The sequence below is a fragment of the Otolemur garnettii genome, unplaced genomic scaffold (genome assembly GCF_000181295.1).
Source record: "Otolemur garnettii isolate 467f Iridium unplaced genomic scaffold, OtoGar3 scaffold00236, whole genome shotgun sequence".
Taxonomy (NCBI): Eukaryota; Metazoa; Chordata; class Mammalia; order Primates; family Galagidae; genus Otolemur; species Otolemur garnettii.
Window position 1 is genome coordinate 1,725,196 of NW_003852631.1, and position 12,626 is coordinate 1,737,821.

The 12,626-nt window shown below is 38.4% G+C and overlaps 1 protein-coding gene across 1 annotated transcript in view; it reads right to left on the bottom strand.

The window, feature by feature from the left end:
* Positions 1–1,589: 1,589 nt before the first annotated feature.
* Positions 1,590–12,626, bottom strand: part of RNF13 (ring finger protein 13) — a 140,006-nt gene continuing 128,969 nt past the window's right edge. Inside the window, exons 8-9 of the mRNA XM_023508278.1 lie at positions 3,261–3,341; positions 1,590–2,979 (exon numbers count right to left, since the gene is read on the bottom strand). Of these exons, the coding sequence (XP_023364046.1) occupies positions 2,615–2,979; positions 3,261–3,341 (446 nt within the window). The 3' untranslated portion in view covers positions 1,590–2,614. The remainder of the gene's footprint in view (positions 2,980–3,260; positions 3,342–12,626) is intronic.

Here is a 12,626-nt window from a genome sequence, read left to right on the forward strand (position 1 = left end):
GCCTGTAGTCCCAGCTACTTGGGAGGCACAGGCAGGAGAATTCCTTGAGCCCAGGAGTTGGAGGTTGCTGTGAGCCATGATGCCATGGTCCCAGGGGGACAGCTTGAGGCTCTGTTTCAAAAAAGAAAAAATAGAAATTAGGGGGGCACCTGTGGTTTAAGGAGTAGGGCACTGGCCCCATATACTGGGGGTGGCAGGTTCAAGCCCAGGCCCGACCAAAAACTCCAAAAAAACAAAAAATAGAAATGAGACTTTAATTTTATTTACTGTCTTATTCAAAAAGCAGTATGGTTATACTGTGAAATTACAGAATATTTCAAATTAATATTAAGAGAAGCAAGAACTAGCCAGTGCTGTTAAATAAGACACTTGATAATTTTCTTTTTGCAACTAAAAGTAATAGTTTGGAATTTCAAAATTCTTTTCTTGCTCCAGAAACACTCATAGCTTACAAGAACCAGATCCTTGAACTGAACCATGAATTAAAGATTGAGGAAATACAACATTTAATACAATTACACTGTTACATGTTAATTGAATTTTAACTTTCCCTTTTTACTTTAAAATGCTGTATTAGGTATGAAGTTTTTATTTTAATCATTTTGAAAGCTGTCACTTACGGTACATTTATGTGCTGACACTGAACACAGGGTTTTGTCCTCACGTGCTACCTTAGGTTAAACTGTGCAAATGCCCAAACAGGTTTAAGAAGGTTAGGGCCATACAAATACATTGTATTGCAAACTGCTTAACTACCGTGGTACACTTTGATGTCTTATTTCTCAGGCCCATGTTTTGTTTTGTTTTTGTTTTTGTTTTTAAAGAAAAGGGAAAATGGTAGATATTGAACCTTTTATTTTCTAAAGTAGACATATTTTTAAAAAATTTTTTGAAAAACCAATTTAATATGAAATTGACCCTCCTATTGTTACATTTCTTTTAAAATGCAGTTTTTAATGAGAAAAGGCTCCACATATCTAATATGCTTACTACTCTATGCCATGCCTTTATTCATTAACAATTTCAATATAAATGTATCTGTAATACCTACTTCGTTCTTTTTTTGAGACAGAGTCTCACTGTATCACTCTGGGCAGAGTGCTGTGGCATCATGGCTCACAGCAACCTCAAATACTTGAGTGATTCTCTTGCCTCAACCTCCCAAGTAGCTGGGACTACAGGTGCCCACTATGGCACCTGCTACAACGCCCGGCTATTTTTTGGTGGTAGGTGTTGTTTGGCAGGCCGAGGCTGGGTTCGAACCCGCCAGCTCCAGTGTATGTGGCTGGCGCCCTCGCCGCTGAGCTATAGGTGCCGAGCCACCTACTTTGATCTTTCAAAGCTATATAGAAGTCTGCTGTAAAGATGTACCATAATTTACAATAGGGTACCATAATGTACCATTTGGTGTTCAGTGATTTGGGCTGCAGTCTTAACTGATTTGTGGGGATTACTCAGTTGCCTGAGGGCAGTTTACCTTGTGTAAAATTATAAGGTCACATGTGCTTGTGACTTCAGTCATTATTCCTTTACAGCAGTAAGGCTAATGTGGTAAGTAATACTTCAGTAGAATGAACATTTACTTGTTCTTAAAGTGAAAAACATGTTTATTAACATTCAAACTCCCCTCATACAAGGCCATATAAAATTCTTAGCATTTTGATTATACATTAGTCTATATTTTCTACATAGTTACAGTGATGTATAATATAATTTACTTTTCATAATACATTGTTTCAGTACATCATTAGTTCTGTTAAATATAAGCACTTTCAAATTCAATACTTGAACAATTTCCTTTGTACATAGTTTAGCAGGACTAATTAGCATAAGTTGCTTTTTATTAAGAGGTATATGATCTGAGTATTAACAGTTGCTGAAGTTTGGTATTTTTATGCAGCATTTTCTTTTTGCTTTGATGATAACGCCACAAAACTCTTAAGTATAATTCAGTAAGTAATGTCCAGTACTTAGCCAGTACTTAAACGGCTGAATCAAATTCATACATAACACTATAGTATTAATAACATTAAAAAAAACTTTTGAAATCTGCACTAGTACAGACTGTTCCTATCAGGATAAGACTACTTGGGAATGGGAAGGAAAAAGCTTTCAGTTTCTTTGTGCTGATAAGAGGAAAAATGCTAAATTACCTTGTTGCCTTTTACTAATGATGGCAATTTGGGGAAATACCAGAACAAATATATTCCAGCTCAACAACTCTAGATAACTTTATGGAGGTGGAAGTTGGCTTAGCTCATGCTAGGTGGCCACAGCACTGACCTGGTGTGTGAAACACAAAACGTTTGCATACTTGATCTAGCTCTTAATTGCAAGCTACACTGAGGATTTTTTTTTTAAAATATTTTGGCTAATATTTCATTCCAAAAGAACTGATAAGATGCTTGAGTTACAGCACCAGTCTATTTGTGAAATGAAGTATACTCCTGCAGATAAATACTGGATCAAAAAGCCTGTTTTCAGTATTCAGATTAAATTGCAGAATACTAAAAAATAAGTTATTTCTACAGAAGTCTCTGAAGGGAGCAAAAAAATCAAATACAGTATGTACCTAAGTTTTTCAAAGAGAAATATACCAATTACATTCTAAAGGTCAAACAGTATTTGCTATGTTGTAATCCCGTTCACCATTAGGCTGCAATTGGACCACGACACTGTGTTCATTAATTTCATTTTCTGCATCACTACTGTCGGTCTCTTCATTGTCATCTTCCTCGTAGTCTGAAGATTCTGTCATGTTCTGATGTGAATGAGATTCTGACAGCGCCCCAAACGACTGAGCACTGACAGAAGCTAAAGGTCTAAGTAAAGGGGTGTGCTCTGACACTTCATTTTCTTCTTGACTACTATCTGTGTCAGAGTCTGAATCACCTTGAGAAGGAACAACTTTTTGCTTGCAGACTGGACACGTTTTTTTAGTTTTAGTTAGCCAAGGGTCTACACACTTGCAGTGATAAGCTGTTGAAACAAAATATACATCTTCAGTTAATATGCTACGGTTGAGAATATATTTAATTTCTTGTCTTATTCAGTTTTTTCTGTGAATCATGTAGGGACAGGAGAAGAAAAGTTTGTAAATTTTCACAAATATACCTCCATCCTTTAACGAGACCATTAATTAGTATAGGGCCTGGGTTATGGAGTGCTAATAAGTATTTTCTGTCTCTTCCCCTGTAATACTGAACCTAAATATAAATTAGTCTATGTGTAAATTCACAGCAGAATGCAATTACTCATACCATGGGAACAGGGAAGGATTCTGAGCTTGTCTCCATCTTCATACTCATCCAAACAAATGGCACATACATCATACTCATCTCCTGTAACAGAAAATTGTAAATAAAATAACATAGAGAAGTATTCTAAAGTTTTCAAATGTTTCAAGTTAGGTCTTTCTCAGTTGTTTTAAACCTGGTTCGATTTATTTATTAATAGTCATGACTTTTGTTTGTTTTTTGGTCAGACTCAAAGATCTGCTTTGCTGTTGAGACTCTAGGACCTGAAGTTTTAATTTACCCTTTTACCTAAAAATACATAATTATAAATTATGTCAAATTTGTTAACTTTAACTTTGCAAAAGATTCTAATAAGAATCATAATTTATGTAGCTTTATTCAGATGCTAGTTTTGAAATATTTTATGCCAAAGAACAAAATTTCACTGTTCATAAAATTTTAAAGTCTTTGAGCCATTTTTAAAATAAAAATGGAAACACGTTGGCTGGGCACAATGGTTCACAACTGTAATCCTCATACTCTGGAAGGTTGAGGTAGGTGATCATTGGAGCGCAGGAGTTTGAGACCTGCCTGAGTAAGAGCAAGACCTGCCTGAGTTTGAGACCTGCCACATCTCTACTAAAAATAGAAAAATTAGCAGGGAATCATGGTGATGCCTATAGTCTCAGCTACTCAGGAGGCTGAGTCAAGAGAATCACTTCAACTCAAGAGTCTGAGGTTGCTGTGAGCTACGAAGCCATAGTACTCTACTGAGGGCAACAAAGTGAGACTTTGTCTCAAAAAAAAAAAAAAAAAAAAGGTAAACATGTTAGAACATACTCAAACTTTTAAATCAAGTATGGTAGTAGGCTCGGCGCCTGTGGCTCAAATGGCTAAGGTGCCAGCCACGTACACGTAAGGTGGTAGGTTCAAATCCAGCCCAGGCCTGCCAAACAACAATAATGGCTGCAACCAAAAAATAGCTGGGCATTGTGGCGGGCACCTGTAGTCCCAGCTACTTGGGAGGCTGAGACAGGAGACTTGCTTGAGCCCAGGAGTTGGAGGTTGCTGTGAGCAGTGAAGCCATAGCACTCTACCCAGGGGGACAGCTTGAGGCTCTGTCTCAAAAAAAAAGTATGGTAGTAAACATAAACCAATTTGAAAGGAGACATACTGGGCTTCATATCTCCAGCATTGACCAGTTCTGTGGTGCTTGACAAACTGCTTAGCCTTTGACATCCAGATCTTTATGTATAAAAAGATTTTATCATTGCAGGTTGTAAGGATAAAATGAGATGATATAAACCAAAGGCCAGGCATGTAGTGTTCAATAAATGGTGGTACGTACTATATCATTCCCATTGTAATTGTCTTACTGTTGAATATATCATTTTTATAATCCTGGGAGTTTATTAATAGCTCTTTTTTGGAGTTCCAGTCTAGTTATAAGTCTTTAAAGGAACTGACAGTCCTTTGAATACGTCAGTTAATACTGGTTTAGGCACCACTGTTAACGGCTTTCAATTCAGTATTTTCCATTAAATAAATGTTAGGTTAAAAACTTACAAAAATCTTGAAAAGACAGTTAAATTCATTGCCTGTCCCATAAGGAGGGACAACCACCTTAAGAGACATACAGAAATAAATATATAATCTGGATGAACAGGACAAATAAACAGAATGATAGTTCTGAAACAGTCTCTTTAATGTTTTTTAGTCATTTAAAACAGCACATTCAGGAGGAGTCCTAAATAGAAAGTTTTAATGAAAAGTATTAAATTTTGTACAGCATCTTGAAATTGGTCACTGAAGTATCACCTATCCAATACATTTTATAACAAATGCCTATCTACATGTATGTTAGAACCTTGTTTGTGAAATTTGATGAGACTGATTAGCCTAAACTTTTAGAAAACTAAAGGACACCTGATATATCTATAAATATCTGTAATTATACAGATGGTCCATGTATATGGACTTTGAGGACTCAAAGATCTGAGTATAGGGCCTGGGTTATGGAGTGCTAATTTTTATATAATTAAAATAATATAATTCTAATATATTCAGTAATTCAATCATGACTGACTTCTCATAGCAAACTTTCAGTCTCATCACCTTGTGAAAATGTTTACTAAAAACAAATTAATACAGGTGTCTAATACAGACTGTGGCTCAAAGCTGTTCCAAGGTGTTAGATCTGGCAGAGGACAAACAGGTAACAAGGAAGTGGCTAAGGGTGGAGAGTAGGAATCAAATTACAGCTGGGAACTATTCCCTGGTGGTTAACGTACACAGTAAGGAGTTCTTGGTGACCTTCAACTGACCTAGGACTCATTACCACCTAAGTAGCATAGCAAGCGTAGAGCTTTCCTGAAGAATTCTGGAGAAGACTCATGCATAGAATACGGAATCTTACTGTTATATAATCCCAACCTATCAGTCACCCCAAAAGTCAGGACACAAAAATCAATCCTGCCAGGAGAAAGGTGGGACAACTGGTGAGCTTATAAAATGCAGCCTGTGCTCAGCCTGAGGGGCTTTCTCATTTCACTTTGTGTGTGGCTTCCTTCTTTATTTTTACTGTAATAAAGCATGTGGGATTTCTTCTGTGATCAGTCTGTCATTGGGTCAGCTCAGTACCAGTTACCAGTACTCACTCATGGTTGGGAAGTGGGGGACCAGGAACGTGGGAACAAACCTAATAAAGGCTCTAAGATTTATTTTATTAAGGTAGGGAGATTAGTGCTGTTATTTACATAAGGCCCAGTATGATCACAAGGGTCTTTATAAGTGGAGGAGGGAAGCAGAAAGTTCAGAGTCAGAGGAAGATGTGACTAGGGATGAATGCTCAGGGAGATGTGACTATTGGCTTTGAATATGAGGGTCACAAGCCAAGGACTGTTGAGTGGAATGGTTTTTCCCCTAGAAATTCTAGAAAGTAGCACAGCCCTGCCAGCACCTTCATTTTAACTCCATGAAACTTCCTTCAAACTTTTAACCTATATATAATAAACTTAGGTTGTTAAAGCCATTAAGGTTGTGGTAATTTGTTAGGCACAGAAACAGGAAACTAATATAGGTAGTAAGTATTTGGGTTCTCTTTAACCCTTTCCAATCCTACACGGGACCTGGTCCAACATAATGGTTTTTTTAATAAACAAAAGTAAATAAAAATATTTTATGTTACCTAAAATAGATGATAAAATCATCAGGTCAGTTTATATTTATGTTTTTCTGTTTTAAAACTGTAGGATATTTACAAGTAGTCCAAACTGTTTTCCGGCCTCAACTAAGAGGTGGGGAGTATGTGGTTGGCAGAAACATTAGATTGGAAAGGGTTAAATCAGTGGTTCTCAATCTTCCTAATGCTGTGATGTATTTTCATTGTTACAAAGGGGTTAAATATATAGAATTGATGCTTTGATGTCACTGAGCTTTCAAATCAATCTTTGAATTGTTTCCAGTGATGGAAACACTTTAACACATATTAACATACTTGTCTTACGGTTGTTGTAAGGATTAAAAGATAATGCAAGTAGAGATCTTTACATAGTGTTGGGCACATACAGTACCTCTTAACCAATTTCCCAGTGGTAAAATTAGTTAAAAGCATACTGACTCATCACATGGCATAAGGCTGTGGCTAGAAGGTGCTCATGTCCTACCTGTCCCACCAGATGAACTGTATGCTGACAGTGTTGTACTTAGGGTAGTTATGACACATAGTTAAATATTCAGCACCCCTTTTTCTGGGAGTGTAAAAGACTACTGATTTTATTTGAAAGTTAGTTTGAATGCATTAGAAACATTTTAAAAAGCTAGTTGCTCCCTCTACCTCATCCCCAGTCAAAATGTGGTTAAATTTGGTATGGCTAAGAAAACTAAAAGATTAGACAAACTTATATATTAATAAAAAGCAAGAAGGAAAGTAGAATCTAGTTTTTGTCTCAGTTTAAGTACCTGAAACTAAAAATGGTAGCAAATGCATCATGTACCATCATAATTTGGAAATCCAGTCAGTGGAGGCTATGGTCCAACATAAAGTAACTTATATTTATATTTAACTTAAGTTTAGGACATTTATATATTTTTATGACTTACAACCTTAGCAGAGTATAATAATTTTTCTACTGGTTCTGGTAGCATAAGATAAAAGGCCTATAATAAGTGCTTAATAAATGTTAGTTTTATTACTATTAGCATCATACTAGACACAGTTTTTTTTCTTTTTTTTTTTTTTTTTTTTCCTAAAACTGTGGTTCTCAAGTGGAAACAGCCTTTCCCCCCAGGGACGTTTGGTGATACCTAGAGACATTTTTGGTTTTCACAACTGGGAGTTGATGTAGATCAAGAACATTGTTAAATATCCTATAATGTACTAGTCAATCCTACAAATAGAATTATTCCATCTACAATGTCAGCATTGCTGAGGTTGAAAAACCCTGATATGAAGTACTCCAGCCTAACAAAACATTGGTAATTCTCTAGTGGATAAGATGTCAGAAGTTGGGGGAGGAGTGAGAATCAGGTCTGTTATGTAAAACAGTGTAGAAACGCTTCTGTCTGGCATGTTTTTGTCATTGTTGTTTCAATAAAGTATCAGAAAAATTTCATGAAGGTACTTTTGGAAAAGTCTCATCAGAAGATGGCTGACCAGAGACACCAGCTGCCAGAGCATCTAAGAAAGAAGGAAAAGTTTTAGATGAAAAAAAACTGACAAATATAGATTGAGTGTTAATTCCAAGGGAAAAGCGCCAGAACCTACAAGAGATTCCACAGGAATAAGTTGTGACACAGAACAAGAAGGAGCAAAATATTGGCAGAGGTCAACCCCCAGGAGGCTTGGAGTCCAGCAAAAAGGGCAGGTGAGTAGGTTTGTTTTCTCCCTCACATCTCCAGAAGGCAGTAGGCTTCTAGGCTTCTGGAGAGCTTTTCTACTCTCATGAGCCCCAAAGATGCTGCCACCAGTGCACCAGGAGCTTCCTGAAGACAAAGCCCCAGGCTGCCAGCCCCCTTGAGGCACTTCTCATCACCACTGACCCCATCTAGATGGCAGGCACCATGTTGTTTCTCCACTCCTGGTGTGCCTTTGTCCTCTCCAGGGGGCTTCAGCCCCTCAGTTTTCATCTTGCTTCTTCCCCACACAAACATTTCCAACAATGGCAGAGATTGAAGAAGTCACAGGGGACCAGTGGGTGGGAGGGGGGATCTACATGATCCCAGAATCTAGGCTTCTGGGAGGGCTGCCTTCCACAGAGAGGGAGATAACCACCACATTCAGAAACTTTCTCTCTCCATCCCCTCCCCCACCCGAGGCTGCCAAGAGAGACGATTGAGCTGCTTCCTCCTCTTTGTCAGTGTATCCACAATAGGGGGGCTTACAGAGAGTGGAGCTCAAACCTTTCTTCTTAAAGACCTGCAGTTGTCCCTGCTCATCAGCCTTCCCTAATACCACTTGCCCAGTTGCTCCATCAGAGCAGGGCACACTTCTGCTTGAGTATTCCACAGTCAAGTTGGAACCAGCACACTTCTCCTTGGCATGGCCAGAGATTGATTTTCAGAGGCCTGGGGACAGACTCAGAAGCCACATCCTGTACCCTCAGGACTTGATTATGTTGTTCAGAAGCACAAAGGAAGATTTGTGAACTAATCTCAGGAGATGAGAGAGCCTATAGGGGCAGAACTGAAAAGAGTGCCATGTGGGTCCTAGCTACTGGGTACTTGTGGAACACCCCTTCCCTCCTGGGAAGGCTGCACTCTCAGACCAGGATTGGATCCTGAATGGGGAGCTCCCAGCCCTTAGTACCTTGCAGGGGAGCTCAACTAGTTTGAGTTCCTGCCTGCTGGCAGCCATCAGATGGAAATAGTGAAGGAGGGGAAGGGGGAAAGAGCAAACCTACTCCTAACAGCCACAGAGTCAATCTCTGAAGGCCTATCCTCCACAAGCATACTTTCTGGCTGAGTGAGGCCACTTTTACCCCTGCAGAAATAGTTACCTTACCAGCATGAGCACAGGCTCACCCAAACCAGCCCCTCCCCTCATTTGCCTCTGCTGTGGTAGAGAATAAGGAATACTTGGAAGTTCCAAGGCCCCACCGACCACCTGGGGCTAGAGACAGTCACAGGTCCCAAAAACAATGCAGTAGCTTGTTCCTTCTAGGAGCACCACATCCTGACAGGGAGGTCAATTTGCACAACACTTTACAGAAGTTACTGACTCAATCATACCGGGTGTGGTTGTTTCTTACCCACAAGCACCATCTACTGTCTCAGAAATTAAACTGGGTGTGTTGATATAATTCACACTGTTATGAAGATCACAGGGCTGGGGAAGGCAAAAGGAACACAAAAGACCTCTACCTTCTCTCATCAAAGAATCTGTCACCACTGCTAAAGCCTACAAATAACTAGCAACTGAGAAAACCACCACACCAAAGTATCCATCCAGAAGCCAAACTGCCATCAAAGCACCCACAAGCAAAGCCAAAGGTTGTTACCCAACATACGCAAAAACACAACCTTATGAGTATGTATGTGTGCTTAGCCCCGTCTAAGCAAAAGTAGTAAGTGACAGCTGCCCTGGATGAGAAGTAATCAGCGAAAGAACTCCAGAAGTATGAAAAATCAGAGTGAAAGGACAACCCCCCCAAAAGATAATACTAGATCCCTAATAATACCAATCAAAATGAAAATTTTGAAATAAGAGATAAAGAATCCTAAATATGGATTATAAGGAAGCTCAATGCAATCCAAAAGAAAATGAAAAACCAACTCGAAGAAACAAAAAAAAATCAAATGAATGAAAAATTCATTATAGAGTTAAATATATTTAAAAAAATAGAACTTCTGGAAATGAAAAATTCATTTAAGGAAAATACAAAACACACAAGTTTTAAGAATAGAACAGACTTGGCAGAAGAATCTCAAAGCCTGAAGACAACTCTTTCAAGTTAACTCAGCCAGTCAAAAATAAAGAATGGAGAATTAAGAGGAATGAACAAAGCCTATAAGAAATATGGAATTATATTAAATGGCCAAATATAAGAATTATAGTTATCCATGAGGGTAAAGAAGAAAACACACAAAGGCTGGAAAATCTATCTGAGAGAATAGCTAAAGAAAACATCCCTGGTCTTGCTAGAGATTTAGACATCTGGGTATAATAACCTCAATGTACACCTAAGAGATTGATTGCAAAGAAGCAATCACCAAGATATATAGGTATCAGACTGGCCAAAGTCAACACAAAGAAGGAAGGAACTCCTACAAGCCATTAGGTGAAAATATTTAAGTAACTTACAAGGAAAAACCCATCAAGCTAACTGCAGACTTCTAAACTAAGATCTTATAAGCAAAAAGGGACTGGGAATCATTCTTCAATCTGCTTAGCAGAAGAGCCAGCCTAGACTCTTGTATCCTACAAAACTAATTTTCACAAATGACAAATAAAGACTTTTCCAGACAAGCAAATACTAAGGGAATTTGTCAAGACCAAACCTGCCCTGAGGAAATACTCAGAACTGCATTATATGTGGAAGCACAATGGTCACCCACCAGTGTAAAAGCACAGAAAAGCTAAAGTTTAGAGCTCATATAAAACAACAGCGCAAGAGGAAAAACAAAGCAATAAGGTACTACTACCCAACAGGACAAACAGGACAGCATCCCTCCTATCAGTTCTATCAATCCACATAAACGTTCTGAATGCCCCACTTAAGACATAAGCTGGTTGAATGGATGAAAAAATAAAACCCAAATATCTGCTGTCTCCAGGAAATATATCTGACCCACAAAGACTCATGCAGACTCAAGGTGAGGAGATGATTAAAAATACTCATGGATACGGAAGCCGAAAGAAAGCAGGTGTAGCCATTCTCATATCAGATAAAATTGACTTTAAATCAACAATAGTAAAGATAGACAAACATGGTCACTATATAATGGTAAAAGGAGCAACTCATCAAGAACATATAAAAACTGAAATAGGATCTGCACTCATAAAAATTAATTCATGATGCACAACAGACAGAAACATAAGACATGAAACTATAAGAATTCTCTAATAAAATGGTGGCAAAACTCTTATACTCAATTCTTTGGCCTAGGCAAAGAATTTATGAAGAAGATCCTAAAGGTAATCAATCACAGCAACAATAAAAATTAACAGATTATATTAAAAGGCTTCTTCATAGTCAAAGAAACAATCAGTGGAATAAATAGACAACCTACAGAATGAAAGAAAATATTTTCATGCCATACATCTGAGAAAGGGCTGATAACCAGAATCTGCAAAGAACTCAAGCAAATCAGCAAGAAAAGAAAACACAGAACCCCATTAACAAGTGGGCAAAAGACATAAAGAGAAATTTTTCAAAAGATAAACAGCCAATAAACATGAAAAAAAAAAAAAAGCTTAACACAGGGAAATGCAAATCAAAACCACAATGAGATATCTCCTAACTCCAGTGAAAATGGCTTTTATTAAAAAATCTCAAAAAAACAGATGCTGCTGTGGATACAGAGAGAAAAGAACTCTTACATACTAGTCACAGGAATGCAAACTAGTACAACCCTATGGAAAGTTGTATGGAGATACCTCAAAGAACTAAAAGTAGACATACTATTTGACCCAGCAATTCCATGACTGGGTATTTACCCAAAGGAAAAAAAAGTCATTTTTTCAAAAAGACATGGGCACTCGAATGTTTATTGTAGCACAATTCACAATCACAAATGTGGAATGAACCCAAATGCCCATCAAGACATGAGTGGATTAATACATATAAAATATGGTATACGTATATGATGAAGTACCACTCAGCCATTAAAAAAAAAAAAAGATGGACTAATACATTTTATAACAACATGGATGGAACTGGAGACCATTCTTCTTTTTTTTCTTTTTTTTTTTGTTGAGACAGAATCTCACTATGTCACCCTTGGTAGAGTGCCATGGTGTCACAGCTCACAGCAACCTCAAACTCTTAGGCTCAAGCAATTCTCTTGCCTCAGCCTCCCAAGTAGCTGGGACTACCGGCACCCACCACAACACCCGGATATTTTTTGTTGTGGTTGTCATTGTTGTTTTTAGCTGGCCGGGGCTGGGCTCGAACCTGCTACCCTTGGTGTATGTGGCCTGTGCTGCAACCACTGTGCTACGGACACCGAGGTTGGAGACCATTCTTCTACATGAAGTATTGCATGAAAGAAAAAAACAAACGCGAGTAGGGGCGGAGCCAAGATGGCGAACTGCAGCCAGCTTTTTACAGAAGCTCCCGTCCAGAAGGAGGCTGAAAGGACAGAACCTTAGCAAAGTAGCTGATGGTTTGGAGCAGAGACAAGAGAGAAGATTGAAGAGTGCACTTCAACCTTCCTGAGGCGAGCTGCGAC